Source organism: Eleutherodactylus coqui, chromosome 13 (assembly GCF_035609145.1).
Source record: "Eleutherodactylus coqui strain aEleCoq1 chromosome 13, aEleCoq1.hap1, whole genome shotgun sequence".
Classification (NCBI taxonomy): domain Eukaryota; kingdom Metazoa; phylum Chordata; class Amphibia; order Anura; family Eleutherodactylidae; genus Eleutherodactylus; species Eleutherodactylus coqui.
In genome coordinates, this window is record NC_089849.1 from 100,343,832 (window position 1) to 100,362,536 (window position 18,705).

The following is an 18,705-nucleotide window of genomic DNA, read 5'->3' on the forward strand; positions in this document are numbered from 1 at the left end:
ACTATAATACTGCCCCTACGTACACGAATATAACTACTATAATACTGCCCCCTATGTACAAGAATATAACTACTATAATACTGCTCCTATGTACAAGAATATAACTAGTATAATACTGCCCCCTATGTACAAGAATATAACTACTATAATACTGCCCCCTATGTACAAGAATATAACTACTATAATACTGCCTCCTATGTACAAGAATATAACTGCTATAATACTGCCCCCTATGTATAGGAATATAACTACTATAATACTGCCCCCTATGTACAAGAATATAACTACTATAATACTGCCCCCTATGTACAAGAATATAACTACTATAATACTGCCCCCTATGTACAAGAATATAACTACTATAATACTGCTCCCTACGTACAAGAATATAACTACTATAATACTGCCCCCCTATGTACAAGAATATACCTACTATAATACTGCCCCTGTGTACAAGAATATAACCACTATAATACTGCCCCCATGTACAAGAATATTACTACTATAATACTGCTCCCTATGTACAAGAATATAACTACTATAATACTGCTACTATGTACATGAATATAACTACTATAATACTGCCCCCTATGTACAAGAGTATAACTACTATAATACTGCTCCTACGTACAAGAATATAACTACTATAATACTGCTCCCTATGTACAATATAACTACTATAATACTGCCTCCTATGTACAAGAATATAACTACTATAATACTGCCTCCTATGTACAAGAATATAACTACTATAATACTGCCTCCTATGTACAAGAATATAACTACTATAATACTGCCCCCTATGTACAAGAATATAACTACTATAATACTGCCCCCTATGTACAAGAATATAACTACTATAATACTGCTCCCTACGTACAAGAATATAACTACTATAATACTGTCCCCTATGTAGAAGGATATAACTACTATAATACTGTCCTCTATGTACAAGAATATAACTACTATAATACTGCCCCCTATGTACAAGAATATAACTACTATAATACTGCTCCCTATGTACAAGAATATAACTACTATAATACTGCTCCCTATGTACAAGAATATAACTACTATAATACTGCCCCCTATGTACAAGAATATAACTACTATAATACTGCCCTCTATGTACAAGTATATAACTACTATAATACTGCCCCCTATGTACAAGAATATAACTACTATAATACTGCCTCCTATGTACAAGAATATAACTACTATAATACTGCCCCCTATGTACAAGAATATAACTACTATAATACTGCCCCCTATGTACAAGTATATAACTACTATAATACTGCCCCCTATGTACAAGAATATAACTACTATAATACTGCCTCCTATGTACAAGAATATAACTACTATATAATATAACTACTTTTCCGCGGTCTGCATTCCTTGATATCAATAGAGCCCCCCACCACCCCCTCCCCCGTTGCGGAAATCCGCGTAAAATAGAACATGCTGCAATTTTTTTCCTGCTTGCGTAAACCTGCGGTAGAAATCCGCGTTTGTGCGTTGGCAGGCAGAAAGCTATTAGCTTCAATAGAACATTGCCACTGCGGAATTCACGTGCGGGAAACGCTGTGCAGATCTCTCCGAGGGCATTCACCCTCATGCTGCCCTCTAAGTACAAGACTAGAACTGCATCACAAAAATATATAAAACAGAGGATTTATATATAGAAAAAAATCATTTCCCACATTTTAGAATATTTAATCAGATTTCTTCATTACAATCACCGCTCATAACAGCAGCAAATAGGAGTAAAAAAAAAGGTTTTATATATATTAAATATATATATAAAAATAAGGGTGTAAAGCAGCAGCTGCCACCTTGATAGGAGAAGTCCTGCTCCCACGTACGGACCGAGGATGGCGATGCAGCTATCTTGTCAGCTTCTCTCGCGTCATATGAATAGCTACTGAGTCTGCGATTTCTGAACTTGTCTTATTCTGGCCGTAATAATCTACAAAGCTGCCATCGGGTCCCACCAGGTACATGACAATGCTGTGGTCCACCTGTGCCGGAGGAGGGAGGAGGTTAGAGGGCGAGCATTACATACCATCAATCTTCATACAATGACTGTGGCCAACCTTAGGTTCATGGGCACCACACGTGGATCTGTCACACTACGCTGAGATGGGGAGGTATGGAGCATTATACTACCAGCAATATAATGTGCTTCTGGAGATGGCCAGCAGGAGGCATCTTGTAATCTATGCATTTTAACTAGAGATGAGCGAACGTACTCGGTAAAGCACTACTCGTCCGAGTAATGTGCTTTATCCGAGTACCTCCCCGCTCGTCCTGAAAGATTCGGGGAGCGCCGCTGCTGACAGGTGAGTTGCGGCGGGGAGCGGGGCAGAGCGGGCGGGAGAGAAGGAGAGAGAGATCTCCCCTCCGTTCCTCCAGGCTCTCCCCTGCAGCTCCCCGCTCCGCGGCGCTCCCCGAATCTTTCAGGACGAGCAGGGAGATACTCGGATAAAGCACATTACTCGGACGAGTAGTGCTTTACCGAATACGTTCGCTCATCTCTAATTTTAACCCCTTTAGGTATAAGCAACCAGGTCCTTAACCCCTTCCCGCTCCAGGACGTACCGGTACGTCCTGGGAGCCTGGTACTTCCCGCAACAGGACGTACCGGTATGTCCTGGGGATAGCGCGAGATCACATAAGATCCCACGCTATCCCGCAGCGGGAGCCAGCTGTCAGTCACAGCCGGCGCCCCGCTGTTAACTCCTTCCCTGCCGCGATCCAAGTAGATCGCGGCAGGGAAAGAGTTCACAGAGGGATCGCGCTCCCTCTGTGTCTCCGGCCGGCTCTCGCGATGTCATTGCGAGAGCCTGGCCTGTCACCATAGCAACAGGACGCCAGACACTGGCGTCCTGTATTGCCTATACCTATAATCGCTGTACAAGCGATAAGGCATGGCAGAGCAGTAGCTCTGCCATGCCTTATGACAGCGATCATAGGCACAGTGCTGCAAGTCCCTCAGAGGGACACAAACAGTGTAAAAAAAAGAAAAGAAAAGTGTAAAAAAAAGAAAATTGTAAAAAAAATATGTAAAAAAAAAACCCCTTTTTTATGCTTTTTCTAATATTAGCATAAAAAAGGGGGGGAAAAAAAGTAAAACCCCACATATTGGGTATTGTCGCGTCCGTAACGACGTGTACAAAAAGTTGAACACACTTTTTATTTTGTACGACAAAAAGCGTAAAAAAACGGTAAAAAACAGAGGCAAAATGCTAATTTTTAGCATTTTGCCTCACAAAAAATGCAATAAAAGTGATCAAAAAAGCCGTTCATTCCCCAAAATGGTACCAATAAAAACTACAGCTTGTCTAGCAAAAAATAAGCCCTCATAGAGCTCCGTACATAGAAAAATAAAAAAAAGTTACAGGACTTTGAATGCAGCTATAGAGAAAAAAAAAGATTTCCAAAAAAAAGGGGGTTTTATTGCAAAAAAGTGTAAAAACCTAAAAAAAAATATAACAATTTTGGAATCGCTGTTACCGTACCGACCCGCAGAAAAAATTTAGTGTGTCATTTATGCTGCATGATTAACGCTGTAAAAAAAAGAAAAAGAAATCTATGGCAGAATTGATGCGTTTTCTCTCCGTTATCATAAAAAAAAAAAAATTTACGATATAGTCTATGTACCCAAAAGTGGCACCGATAAAAACTACAGCTCGCCACGCAAAAAACAAGCCCTTATACGGCCGCGTCGACGGAAAAATAAAAAAGTTATGGCTTTTGAAAAATGGAGATGGAAAAATACCAAAAAAATCGCTTGGTCCTCAGCGCCAAAATAGGCCGTGTCCTTAAGGGGTTAAGGACCAGAAACTTTTTAGGGATTTTACTCATGTAGTGCTTTTACTGCTGTACCCCCCAAAAAAACGGAAAAAAGTTAAAGAAGAAATTTTCTGTAATTTATGTTTTTTAATTTAGTAAATTTACGCAAAAATAAAGTATGGGAACGGGTTCCTCATGTTCTTTCAGACGTTTTGATATATAAAATATGTATAGTTGTGCATTACAGGGCGGATATAGCAACGGTTTTGGTTGGCATCGGCTTTGGGTCATTTTCTTTTTTAGGTATATATATTTCTTTTATTCTGTAATTATTTTTTTTTTACTTATTTTTGTAATTTTTTTTGCCAAAAATTGCATACATTACCAGATAATTGTTCTGACTCCCGTGGTAAAAGTGGTAATCCTGCAGCCGGCGCCCTGTGTACAAGGGATATAAGTACCGCAGTGGGGTAGGAAGGGAGGTGCGGGCTGCCCTGGGTGCTATCACTCAGGGAGGGGGTGACAAAAAAAACTTTCTGCACCAGGTACCACCTGACCTCGCTGCGTCACTGGAGTACTGGAGGCAAGAAGAGACAGAGACACCACAGACATGACCACGTCACTCACAATGTAGTCGCTGTCGTCATCCTTTGGTCCTGGGCTGAAGTACACCCTGTACGCCTTGGTCACTTGCTCGATCTGCTCCACAGTGCCGGTCAGACCCACCAGCTTTGGGGAAAATTCTGCACAGAAGACAAGTTATTATTGGGATGGGGTTTACAGAGAGCAGAACTGCACCAATTGCCTCCATCCTCTCTATCCCAGCCAGGAGGGACCCGCAGTAACGTCACGTACCTTTAATATATTTCGCCACTGCATCTTTATCATCCCGTTCAGGATCGACAGTGATGAACAGAGGGATGAGGTTGGGCACTTCCTCAAGAGCATCTGCAAACATTACATAGGGGCGATTACTAATGAAAGTCCTACTATACCTTCCTGCTCTCGCACGGAGCTTCTACTCAGTACTAGCCCATCCATCTGTTTATGGGAAAGCCGGTCACCTAGCTTTCCCAGAATCGGCACGTTATCAGAGTATGCAGCCGCCAGTAGTCTGGGAAAGCTGGGTCACTGGGCAGGGATAAAACACAGGAGTTTACCAATTTTGTCCACGGCTTGTATCATCTTCTCCATCTCTTCCGGGCAGATGTCAGGACAGTGGGTGAACCCAAAGTACAACAGGACCCACTGGCCCAGGAAGTGCTGATCCGTCTTGGGGAGCCCGTGGTGATCGATCAAAGAGAATGGTCCGCCGAGTAATGGCTTCCCCAGCGATCGGTTCCTCTCCCGCTCAATTTCTGCGTCAGGAAAGAAAACGAAGTGTTAACCATTATTATTATGAATTCATACTGAAACTGACTGACATCGAGGACTTTTATCAGGGGTGGGAAGGAGGGAGCACCAATCTGCGGATCCCACTATTAAAGGGGTTGTCTGGTTGATGGACGATAGTATCACTGCAAATGCGATAATAGCAAAAGCAGACGGATGCCGATCGTTGTCGCCCCATTGGCTGCAGCAGTCAAGGGGTATTCGTTCCTAAACAAACACGACACAGGACGTCCCGTGTGTTCAGGAGCCGATCCCGCTCCATACAATGACGGCTGTTTCGTACAGCTGACACCCGCCACCGACAGCTACGGTTTGCATAAACGTTGATTTTGGCTGTTAACACTTTAAATGCCACTGTCTGTGGCTTTTGCATCCACGGATCAAAGTTTAAGGGCCCCCCTACCCCCACCCTGCAATCACAAGGTGTTGTTCAGTTGCCATGGAAGCCCGCTGGCCTTCTGTACCCTCACAGCGTTGGTCATTATACCACGCCTGTCAGATCACGATATAATGTAATACTATGGTATTACATTATACTACTTGAGCCATCGAACCACCACAAGTTCAAGTTCCCTGCAGGGACGAAAAATACAGTGAAAAAAAGGTTTAAAAAAAAACTTATACTAGAAAAAAAAAAAAAGGAAATTTAAGAACCCCTTTTTCATATTTATAATATGTCATGGCTGTGTCCGTGAGGGCTCATGTCCACGGCACGGACGGATTCTGAGTACGGAATCCTGCACAAATTCGTTGCATTCCCGTAGCCATGGGACATTTGCTCACCTCTCCGGATCCAGCGCGTGTCTCCTCGGTCGCAGACGGATCTTCTTTCCGGAGCACAGCGGATGTGTCTGAGTGCACCGGCCGACGCATGCGCGGTGCGGGTTTTTTTTTTTTAAATCCCCTGCTTCCCCGCGGGATCCCTGCCACGCCCACAGTGTCAGCTGTGGGTGTGCTGCAGATATGACTGCTTCCACTGACTTCAGTGGAAGCAGCCAGTGTGGGATCTGCAGAAAAATGCAGCATGCCGCAATTTTTTTCCCCGTGCGATCCACATGCTTTAAATTTTTTTGCGGACGCTAATGCATCCCTATGGTCGTCTTGATTCGCGGATCTCCCGCATGGGTTCTGCAAATCAAATCCGTCCCAGGACATTGAGCAGAAAAGTCAGATCGATCAAAGTAAGTCATTATTCTTCCCGTACGTTGAACGTTACCAGTAAGACAAAAAAAATTACGAAATGCAGAATTGCGCCTATTTGGTTACCTCATCTCCAAGAAAAAAACGTAATAAGTGATAAAACAACATTGTGCCAATAGAAATTACACGACGTCCTGCCAAAAAATGAGACCTCACACAACTATGCTGGTTAGAGATGAGCGAGCACCCAAAGGCTCGGGCCCGCGTTAATTGAGTCGAGCTTTTTGTAAAATTCGAGAACTCTACTCGAGTAATGAACCCCATTGGCTACAATGGGAGACTCGAGCATTTTTGTATGTGGGACGCCGGGTGCTGAGCTTTTTTTTTTCTAGATTCGTGTCTCTCTCTGTCTCTCTCCTGCCAGACAAAAAATTTGCCAATGACGCACGCTGCGTCACGGCGGGGAGGAGCCAAAAACTGGGGAGGGGTCAGACACGGCTTGATGTTCGTTCCAGTAACAAGCACCATCGAGTACGCTAATACTCGAACGAGCATCAAGCTCGACAGAGTATGTTCGCTCAACTCTAATGCTTATGGAACAATGACAAAAAAATTTTTTAAATTATGGCGGTCAGCGGATGGCGGTAGAAGATTTTATTTTCTTCTCAAGATATTTTGTTTAATTACAAATAGTAAAGCAAAAAAGTTGTTTTTTTTTAAATAAAATGTAGTATTGTCATAGTCATACTGACCAACTCATGTCATTGTTGCCACAGTGTGTACATCATAAAAACAGGACCCACCCAAAGAATTTTTTTCCATTTAATTCCACTTTTGGGAAGGAAAAACTGAAAAAAATTAAAGGGCTGCGTCCTTAAGGGGTTAACTAGCCATAAAAGAAACAAAGAGGGCCGGTCATGAGAAGACGCTTGCTGTTGTTGGCTCATTCACTGATCGTTTGAGCGACGCTGATGTCACTCGCTCATTCAACCGATAATCGTTTGGTGTAAACGGCCCCTTAGGAGCTGCCCAGTACGCATATTAACATCTTCATCCGCACTTCTGCCCCATTCACCAATCAGGTAGCTAGAATTGTGAAACAGAACCAATCAGGTTGCTGGAATTGTGTTAATATGCGCCCAGTACAGCAGGGTCGGAGCGGGCAGCAGAGGCGTCAGCACCCCCTGCTGGTGATGGGACCTATTGGTAGATACATGCCCCCTCCTCTGTAAACTCACTTTCCTCTTTTTCCTTTTTCATGTATTTCATGCCCGCCATCAGAGCTCCACCCAACACGACGGTGATCGCCAGAGACTTCCAGGAAATAGGCTACTAGGACAGAAAGCAAAGAGGGTTAGACCAAAACCCCAAAGGAGTTTCTCTGACAATCTCTCTTCACAAACAGAAGGGGGTGTCAGAGACCGTGAGCTACGAACACTTCACATCCGTCCTTCCCCTGGAAGCGGAGACGCAGAAGATGAAGCGACGGAGCCGACCCGTAACGTAGGCTCGTCTCGACAGCATGCAACCTCCCCAAAACAAGAGAGACCTTCATTAGGAGGTATTACTCTTACCCCTGGTTTTGGTTCCTCCTGCTTGCATCCTGGCGGTGGTGGGGGAAGCGTACTCAGTAACCGACCGGAACTGGCGCGGCTCCGCCATGTCATACACGAAATATTAAGAATCTGGAGGAAGCAACAGCAAAAGTGTAGGATATATGATTGTAGCATATATAGGGTTGTGGGATCTATAGGGGTATGAGGGGGGAGTAGACGGAATGACTGCTGTTCACTTTTGCTCGTTTGAATGACTGACTAATCGTAAATCTAAAATAAGATTATTGGATATTTTTAATTCCCTTTCATGAAGTTTTGTTTAGGAGTGACTGGGAGCATAGAGGGGAGCGGGGCATGTCACTGAGGGCGGCAACCCAGATACACCACTGGGGATGTGTATTTGGGAGTAGGATGTATTGGGGAGGGGGTCACTGACCATGATGGCTGTAGGATATATTGGGGAGAGGTCACTGACCATGATAGCTGTAGGATATATTGGGGAGGGGTCACTGACCATGATAGCTGTAGGATATATTGGGGAGGGGTCACTGACCATGATAGCTGTAGGATATATTGGGGAGGGGTCACTGACCATGATAGCTGTAGGATATATTGAGAAGGGGTCACTGATCATGATAGGTATTGGATATATTGGGGAGGGGTCACTGATCATGATAGGTATTGGATATATTGGGGAGGGGGTCACTGATCATAATAGGTATTGGATATATTGGGGAGGGGTCACTGACCGTGATAGCTGTAGGATATATTGAGAAGGGGTCACTGATCATGATAGGTATTGGATATATTGGGGAGGGTCACTGATCATGATAGGTATTGGATATATTGGGGAGGGTCACTGATCATGATAGGTATTGGATATATTGGGGAGGGGTCACTGATCATGATAGGTATTGGATATATTGGGGAGGGGTCACTGATCATGATAGGTATTGGATATATTGGGGAGGGGTCACTGATCATGATAGGTATTGGATATATTGGGGAGGAGTCACTGATTATGATAGGTATTGGATATATTGGGGAGGGGTCACTGACCATGACTGGCGTAGGATACATTGAGGCGGGGGTCACTAACCATGACAGGTGTAGGATATATTGGGGAGGGAGTCACTGATCATGATAGGTGTAGGATACATTAGGGAGGGGGTCACTGATCACAATAGGTGTAGAATACATTGGGGAATGGGTCTTGTACATCATGATAGGTATAGGTATATTGGGGAGGGGGTCATGTATATCATGATGGGTATAGGATATATTGGAGGGGGGGGGGGTCACTGACTGACAGGTGTAGGATACATTAGGGAGGGGGTCACTAAACATTATAGGTGTAGGATACATTGGGGAAGGGGTCACTGAACATGATAGGTGTAGGATATATTGGGGAGGGGGTCACTGATCATGACAGGTGTAGGATATATTGGGGAGGGAGTCACTGATCACAATAGGTGTAGAATACATTGGGGAATGGGTCTTGTACATCATGATAGGTATAGGTATATTGGGGAGGGGGTCATGTATATCATGATAGTTATATGATACTTTGGGGAGGGGGGTCACTGGACATGATAGGTGTAGGATATATTGGGGAGGGGGTCACTGATCATGACAGGTGTAGGATATATTGGGGAGGGAGTCACTGATCATGACAGGTGTAGGATATATTGGGGAGGGAGTCACTGATCATGACAGGTGTAGTATACATTGGATACTACTTAGGAGGGGGGGGGTAGGTATAGAATACATTGGAAAGGGCTCATGTATATCATGATAGTTATATGATACTTTGGGGAGGGGGGGGGGGTCACTGGACATGATAGGTGTAGGATATATTGGGGAGGGGGTCACTGATCATGACAGGTGTAGGATACATTAGGGAGGGGGTCACTGATCACAATAGGTGTAGAATACATTGGGGAATGGGTCTTGTACATCATGATAGGTATAGGATATATTGGGGAGGGGGTCATGTATATCATGATGGGTATAGGATATATTGGAGGGGGGGGTCACTGACTGACAGGTGTAGGATACATTAGGGAGGGGGTCACTAAACATTATAGGTGTAGGATACATTGGGGAAGGGGTCACTGAACATGACATATGTAGGATATATTGGGGAGGGGGGTCACTGATCATGACAGATGTAGGATACATTGGGGGGGGGGGTCACTGATCACGATAAGTATATGATATATTGGGGGGGGGGTCACTGATCATGACAGTTGTTTGGTATATTGGGGAGAGGGGGGGGGGGTCACTGACCATGACAGGGGTAGGATACATTGGGGAGGGGGTCACTGAACATAATAGGTGTAGTATACATTGGATACTACTTAGGAGGGGGGGGGGGTAGGTATAGAATACATTGGAAAGGGCTCATGTATATCATGATAGTTATATGATACTTTGGGGAGGGGGGTCACTGGACATGATAGGTGTAGGATATATTGGGGAGGGAGTCACTGATCATGACAGGTGTAGGATATATTGGGGAGGGGTATAAAACACACAATAGTTCAGACAGCGCCAAATGGATATTGAGCAGGCTCCCCAATGTGCTTTTCTCCAATCCTCCGTGAAGGAGGAGAGCTGCAATGACAATAAAGGGGGGACTCTCGCCAGGAGAGTGGGCCCCCAAAGAGAAAACAAACAATAGGTTTTAAGTAAAAAAGTTATGCGCTCGTGGAAGAAGCAATTGGGACAAGCAAGATGTAAACACTGTCCATCCCGTGAGAGACGGAAAGCATGTAAAACAGAATAGAATGGCACTTACTCGGAAGGAGGGGGGTGTATGGAACAAGAAGCCCCCTCCTCTGTGTGCCGACTCCTCAAAGTCCTCTCCGTCGTCGATGGAAATCGCAAAAACCAAGTTGATTAATCCAGTTTTAATTAAATAAAATCAAATTTACAGGAAGGCAACGCGTTTCGGTGCGACATGCACCTTTTTCAAGCCTATGTGAACATATGTTAGAATACAGATTTACTCACGTTTATAGATGTCAGGATAACACTTTCCTTCTGTGTATAGCGCCATTTTTTGGGTGGAGCTACGTGATTCAGAAGGGAGGAGTCTGTGGTGGTAGGTTGGTGTGTATCACGTGTTCCGTTTGGTGACGTGGCCGCATAGGCCGGAAGTGTTACGTGGCGTTATGTGTTTTTTACTTTCACTTTTGTGTTGCGTGGTCATGCTGATTGTGCGTGCCACGTCATCACGGAGGGTTCTCGGTCATGGGACCTAATGACGCGATCACGTGATTAAAAGTTGTAATTGCTTTGTCTGAGCATCAACTTTTAATCACGTGACTCACATCACGAGCGGCACGTACGCCCGACGTGCCGGCGTCCTCCACCTACAGGTTCCTCCAGAATGACGCGGCACACACTGTCAGCGCGGTCGCGTCATCAGGTCACATGACCGAGAACCCTCCGTGATGACGGGGCACGCACACTAGACGTGCCGGCGTCATCCATCTACAGGTTCTTCCAGAATGACGCGGCACGCACTAACAGCGTGATCGCGTCATTAGGTCCCATGACCGAGAACCCTCCGTGATGACGTGGCACGCACAATCAGCGTGACCACGCAACACAAAAGTGAAAGTAAAAAACACATAACGCCACGTAACACTTCCGGCCTATGCGGCCACGTCACCAAACGGAACACGTGATACACACCAACCTACCACCACAGACTCCTCCCTTCTGAATCATGTAGCTCCACCCAAAAAATGGCGCTATACACAGAAGGAAAGTGTTATCCTGACATCTATAAATGTGAGTAAATCTGTATTCTAACATATGTTCACATAGGCTTGAAAAAGGTGCATGTCGCACCGAAACGCGTTGCCTTCCTGTAAATTTGATTTTATTTAATTAAAACTGGATTAATCAACTTGGTTTTCGCGATTTCCATCGACGACGGAGAGGACTTTGAGGAGTCGGCACACAGAGGAGGGGGCTTCTTGTTCCATACACCCCCCTCCTTCCGAGTAAGTGCCATTCTATTCTGTTTTACATGCTTTCCGTCTCTCACAGGATGGACAGTGTTTACATCTTGCTTGTCCCAATTGCTTCTTCCACGAGCGCATAACTTTTTTACTTAAAACATATTGGGGAGGGGGTCACTGATCATGACAGGTGTAGGATAAATTTGGGAGGGGGTAATGTACATCATAATACGCAAAGGATATATTGGGAAGGGGGTCACTGACCATGACAGGCCTAGAATACATCGGGGAAGGGGTCACTGAACATGACAGGTGTAAGATATATTGGGGAGGGGGTCACTGAACATGATAGGTGTAAGATATATTGGGGAGGGGGTCACTGAACATGATAGGTATGATATATTTTGGGAGAGGGTCATGTACATCATGACACATATAGAAAATATTGGGAGGGGGTTCATGATCTTGATAGGTATATGATATATTAAGGGGAGGGGTCACTGATCATGATAGGTGTAGGATAAATTTGGGAGGGGGTCATTTACATCATGATAGATATAGAATACATTAGGGAGAGGGTCATGTATATCATGATAGGTGTACGATTCATTGGGGAGGGGGTCACTGAACATGACAGGTGTAGGATACATTGGGCAGGGGGTCTCACTGAACATTATAGGTGTAGGATACATTGGGGAGGGTCTCACTGAACATTATAGGTGTAGGATACATTGGGGAGGGTCTCACTGAACATGATAGGTGTAGGATACATTGGGGGGGGTCTCATTGAACATGATAGGTGTAGGATACATTGGGGGGGGGGTCTCATTGAACATGATAGGTGTAGGATACATTGGGGAGGGTCTCACTGAACATGATAGGTGTAGGATACATTGGGGGGGGTCTCACTGAACATGATAGGTGTAGGATACATTGGGGGGGTCTCACTGAACATGATAGGTGTAGGATACATTGGGGGGGGGGTCTCACTGAACATGATAGGTGTAGGATACATTGGGGGGGGTCTCACTGAACATGATAAGTGTAGGATACATTGGGGAGGGTCTCACTGAACATGATAGGTGTAGGATACATTGGGGGGGGGTCTCACTGAACATGATAGGTGTAGGATACATTGGGGGGGGGGTCTCACTGAACATGATAGGTGTAGGATACATTGGGGGGGGTCTCACTGAACATGATAGGTGTAGGATACATTGGGGAGGGTCTCACTGAACATGATAGGTGTAGGATACATTGGGGAGGGTCTCACTGAACATGATAGGTGTAGGATACATTGGGGAGGGTCTCACTGAACATGATAGGTGTAGGATACATTGGGGAGGGTCTCACTGAACATGATAGGTGTAGGATACATTGGGGAGGGTCTCACTGAACATGATAGGTGTAGGATACATTGGGGAGGGTCTCACTGAACATGATAGGTGTAGGATACATTGGGGAGGGTCTCACTGAACATGATAGGTGTAGGATACATTGGGGAGGGTCTCACTGAACATGATAGGTGTAGGATACATTGGGGAGGGTCTCACTGAACATGATAGGTGTAGGATACATTGGGGAGGGTCTCACTGAACATGATAGGTGTAGGATACATTGGGGAGGGTCTCACTGAACATGATAGGTGTAGGATACATTGGGGAGGGTCTCACTGAACATGATAAGTGTAGGATACATTGGGGAGGGGCTCACTGAGCATGATAGGTGTAGGATACATTGGGGAGGGGCTCACTGAACATAATAGGCATAGGATACATTGGGAACATGTCATGTATATCATGATAGGTATAGGATATATTGGGGAGGGGGTCTGATCATCATAGGTCTAGGATATATTGGGGAGGGGGTCACTGATCATGATAGGTATAGGATATATTGGGGAGGGGGGGGGGTCACTGATCATGACAGGTATAGGATATATTGGGGAGGGGGGGTCACTGATCATGACAGGTATAGGATATATTGGGGAGGGGGGTCACTGATCATGACAGGTATAGGATATATTGGGGAGGGGGGTCACTGATCATGACAGGTATAGGATATATTGGGGAGGGGGGGTCACTGATCATGACAGGTATAGGATATATTGGGGAGGGGGGGTCACTGATCATGACAGGTATAGGATATATTGGGGAGGGGGTCACTGATCATGACAGGTATAGGATATATTGGGGAGGGGGTCACTGATCATGACAGGTATAGGATATATTGGGGAGGGGGGGGTCACTGATCATGACAGGTATAGGATATATTGGGGAGGGGGTCACTGAGCATGACAGGTGTAGGATATATTGGGGAGGGGGTCACTGATCATGACAAGTGTAGTATATATTCAGGAAGGGGTCATGTACATCATGATAGGTAAAGGATATATTGAGGAGGGGCTCACTGACCATGACTGGTGTAGAATACATTGGGGAGGAGCTCAGTGAACATGATAGGTGTAGAATACATTGGGGAGGAGCTCACTGAACATGATAGGTGTAGGATACATTGGGGAGGAGCTCACTGAACATGATAGGTGTAGGATACATTGGGGAGGGGCTCACTGAACATGATAGGGGTAGGATACATTGGGGAGGGGCTCACTGAACATGATAGGGGTAGGATACATTGGGGAGGGACTCACTGAACATGATAGCGGTAGGATACATTGGGGAGGGACTCACTGAACATGATAGCGGTAGGATACATTGGGGAGGGACTCACTGAACACGACAGGTGTAGGATACATTGGGGACGCCGTCACTGAACATGATAGGGGTAGGATACATTGGGGAGGGGCTCACTGAACACGACAGGTGTAGGATACATTGGGGACGCCGTCACTGAACATGATAAGTGTAGGATACATTGGGAACAGGTCATGTATAGCCTCCTGTTTTGTTGATCCAGAGGAAGGCAAAAAACCCCAAGGCCAGAAGCCAATAGCCTTTTTGGGGAAAAAATTCCTTCCCAACTCCCTAATGGCAATCAGACTGTTCCCTGGATCAACCCCTAATAGTTCCTACTTGCCTGTATACCCGGATTAACAAATAATCTTAGATTTATATCCTATAATGTCCTTCCTCTCCAGAAAGACATCAAGTCCCCTTTTAAACTCCTCTATGGATTTTGCCATCACCACATCCTCAGACAGAGAGTTCCTCAGTCTAGCTGCTCTAACAGTAAAGAATCCCTTTCTATGTTGGTGATGAAACCTGCTTTCTTCTAGACGTAGCGGATGCCCTCTTGTTACAGTCGCAGTCCTGGGTATAAACAGATCTTGGGAGAGATCCTTGTATTGTCCCCTCATGTATTTATACATCATTATTTGATCACCCCTTAACTGCCTTTTTTCCAGGGTAAATAATCCCAATTTGGATAGCCTCTCTGGGTATTCCAGTCCAGTCATTCCATGTATTAATTTAGTTGCCCTTCTTTGAACCCCCTCCAGTACTGTGACATCTTTCCTGAGCACCGGTGTCCAGAATTGTACGCAGTATTCCATGTGAGGCCTGACAAGTGCCTTATATAATGGAAGGATAATGTTCTCGTCCTTCGCCCCTGTACCTCTTTTAATGCATCCCAAGAGTTTATTTGCCTTTGCAGCAGCTGACTGGCATTGGTTGCTCCAGTTCAGTCTACAATCCACTAGTACCCCCAGGTCTTTTTCCATATCACTTTTCCCTAGCAGTGCCCCATGAAGTGTATACTGGTGACATCCGTTTCTCCTGCCCATATGTATAACCTTACATTTATCCATATTGAACTTCATTTGCCATTTTCCTGCCCAAGCCCCCAGCTTATCCAGGTCCGTTTGTAGCCGCACATTGTCCTCCGTTGCATTAATTATATTGTATAATTTTGTGTCATCTGCAAATATTGATATTTTGCTGTGCAGCCCCTCTATCAGGTCATTGATAAATATGTTGAACAGAGTGGGGCCTAATACTGAACCCTGTGGCACCCCGCTAGCGACTGTGGTCCAATCAGAGTACGCACCATTTATTACCACCCTCTGCTTTCTATCATTGAGCCAATTTTCTACCCACTTACACACGTTTTCGCCCAGTCCGAGCTGCCTCATTTTGTATATTAGCCTATTATGTGGCACGGTGTCAAAGGCTTTAGAGAAGTCCAGATATACAAGATCAATAGATTCTCCCTGGTCCAGCTTAGAGCTTACTTCATCGTAGAAGCTGATCAGATTTGTCTGACATGAGCGACCCTTCATGAATCCATGCTGGTGAGGAGTTATTCCCTTGTTCTCCTTGAGGTGCTCATCGATGGCGTCTCTCAGAATCCCCTCGAAAATTTTTCCCGTTACTGAAGTGAGACTTACCGGCCTGTAGTTACCAGGCTCACTTTTGGTCCCCTTTTTATAAATTGGAACCACGTTGGCAATGCGCCAATCCAATGGTACTACCCCGGTCTTGATAGTGTCTAGAAATATTAGGTATAGCGGCCTAGCTATCTCGTCACTTAGTTCCTTTAGTATCCTTGGGTGTAATCCATCTGGGCCCGGCGATTTATCAATTTTAATCTTCTTTAACCGGTTCCGCACTTCCTCCTGCGTTAGGTATGAGATATTTTGTGAGGGGTTCATTTTATTCCCCTGCATCTCGTGTGGCATTTCCTTTTCGTTTGTGAATACGCTTGAAAAGAAACTATTTAGTAGATTTGCCTTCTCTCCATCATCTTCAATGATTTCTCCCGCATTATTTGTTAAAGGGCCAGCGCTCTCCCTGCAAATCCTTTTGCTGTTAAAATAGTTGAAAAATAGTTTGGGGTTGTTTTTGCTCTCTTTGGCGATCCGTCTTTCTGCTTCCTTCTGCTTCCTCCTTGGCAGTTTTGATCGTATCTTTGCATATTTTTTTCCCTGTACGATTTTAGCGCTTCTTCGCTGCCTTGTTGCTTTAGTAGTTTGAACGCTTTCTTTTTTTCGTTTATTGCCCCTCGTACCATCTTGTCGAGCCACATTGGTTTCCTTTTAGTTGAGTTTCTTTTATTTTTAAAGGGAATGAACTGCTCACATGAGGTGATTAGGATCCTTTTAAACTTTTCCCATTTGTCCTCTGTACCGTTATTTTTGAGGATGTTGTCCCAATTAATGTTACCGATAGTAGTTCTAAGCTCATCAAATTTTGCCTTACTAAAGTTTAGTTTATTTGTCGCTCCCTGATGAGGCTTCTTATTGATTGACAGCTGGAAGTTGATTATATTGTGGTCGCTGTTCCCCAAGTGCCCCTCAACCTGCACCCCCTTTATTCGGTCCGGTTTGATCATGGGGTTACTAATCACAATAGGTGTAGAACACATTGGGGAGAGGGGCATGTACATCATTAAGGTATAGGATATATTGGGGAGGGGGTCACTGATCATGATAGGTGTATGATATTTTGGGGAGGAGGTAATGTACATCATGACAGGTATAGGATATAATCGGGAGGGGTCACTGATCATGATAGGTGTAGGATATATTTGGGAGGGGGTCATGTACATCATAATAGGTATAGGATATATTGAGGAGGGGGTCACTGATCATCACAGGTGTAGAATACATTGGGGAGGGGGTCACTGAACATGATAGGTGTAGGATATATTGCAGAGGAGGTCATGTATATCATGATAGGTGTAGGATACATTGGAGGGGGGCAAGGATATCATGATAGGTTAGGATATATTGCAGAGGGGGGTCATGTATATCATGATTGATGTAGGATATATTGCGGAGGGGGTCATGTATATCATGATAGGGGTAGGATATATTGCGGAGGGGGTCATGTATATCATGATAGGTGTAGGATATATTGCGGAGGGGGTCATGTATATCATGACAGGGGTAGGATATATTGCAGAGGGGGTCATGTATATCATGATAGGTGTAGGATATATTGCAGAGGGGGTCATGTATATCATGATAGGTGTAGGATATATTGCGGAGGGGGTCATGTATATCATGACAGGGGTAGGATATATTGCAGAGGGGGTCATGTATATCATGATAGGTGTAGGATATATTGCAGAGGGGGTCATGTATATCATGATAGGTGTAGGATATATTGCGGAGGGGGTCATGTATATCATGATAGGTTAGGATATATTGCAGAGGGGGTCATGTATATCATGATAGGTGTAGGATATATTGCGGAGGGGGTCATGTATATCATGACAGGGGTAGGATATATTGCAGAGGGGGTCATGTATATCATGATAGGTGTAGGATATATTGCAGAGGGGGTCATGTATATCATGATAGGTGTAGGATATATTGCGGAGGGGGTCATGTATATCATGATAGGTGTAGGATATATTGCAGAGGGGGTCATGTATATCATGATAGGTGTAGGATATATTGCAGAGGGGGTCATGTATATCATGATAGGTGTAGGATATATTGCGGAGGGGGTCATATACATCATGACAGGGGTAGGATATATTAGTGGGTCACTGATAATGACGGGTGTAGTATATAGCGGCGAAGAGTACATGATGGCAGCCAGCACTCACCCTGCAGGAGCTCCGGAGCTCCCGTGTGACTTCTCTCTGTCTCAACCGAAAACACAGTACCGCACACTGCGCCGCCATGACAGGGAGACTAGAGGTGAACAGGCTACAGGAGCACCGACGTCAGAAGGTCAGGTGACAGACCCAGTCACGTGACTCTCCTGCCGAGGCGGGAGCGAGGAGAGGAGTGGCTGCAGAGGAGATGCGGCTGTGTGAGCGCGGGGAGCATCTCACCAGTCTGTGCGATTTGTGTGAAAGGGGGGTGTTTAGCCTGTGTGAGGGGGGAGGCATGGGGGGTACAGTGTGTATGTGAGGGGGGAGGCATGGGGGAATACAGT

At 45.1% G+C, this 18,705-nt stretch overlaps 1 protein-coding gene across 1 annotated transcript; it reads right to left on the minus strand.

Moving 5' to 3' along the window:
* Window positions 1-1,701: 1,701 nt before the first annotated feature.
* On the minus strand, window positions 1,702-18,494 carry SCO1 (synthesis of cytochrome C oxidase 1). Its single transcript, XM_066586505.1, has 7 exons — window positions 18,371-18,494; window positions 7,902-8,012; window positions 7,566-7,656; window positions 4,956-5,153; window positions 4,651-4,743; window positions 4,423-4,538; window positions 1,702-2,021 (listed from the first exon to the last, which is right to left on the minus strand). Exons 1-7 carry the CDS (start codon window positions 18,446-18,448, stop codon window positions 1,887-1,889), a joined length of 822 nt encoding a protein of 273 aa, XP_066442602.1. The 5' UTR covers window positions 18,449-18,494; the 3' UTR covers window positions 1,702-1,886.
* Between the last annotated feature and the right edge of the window lie 211 nt (window positions 18,495-18,705).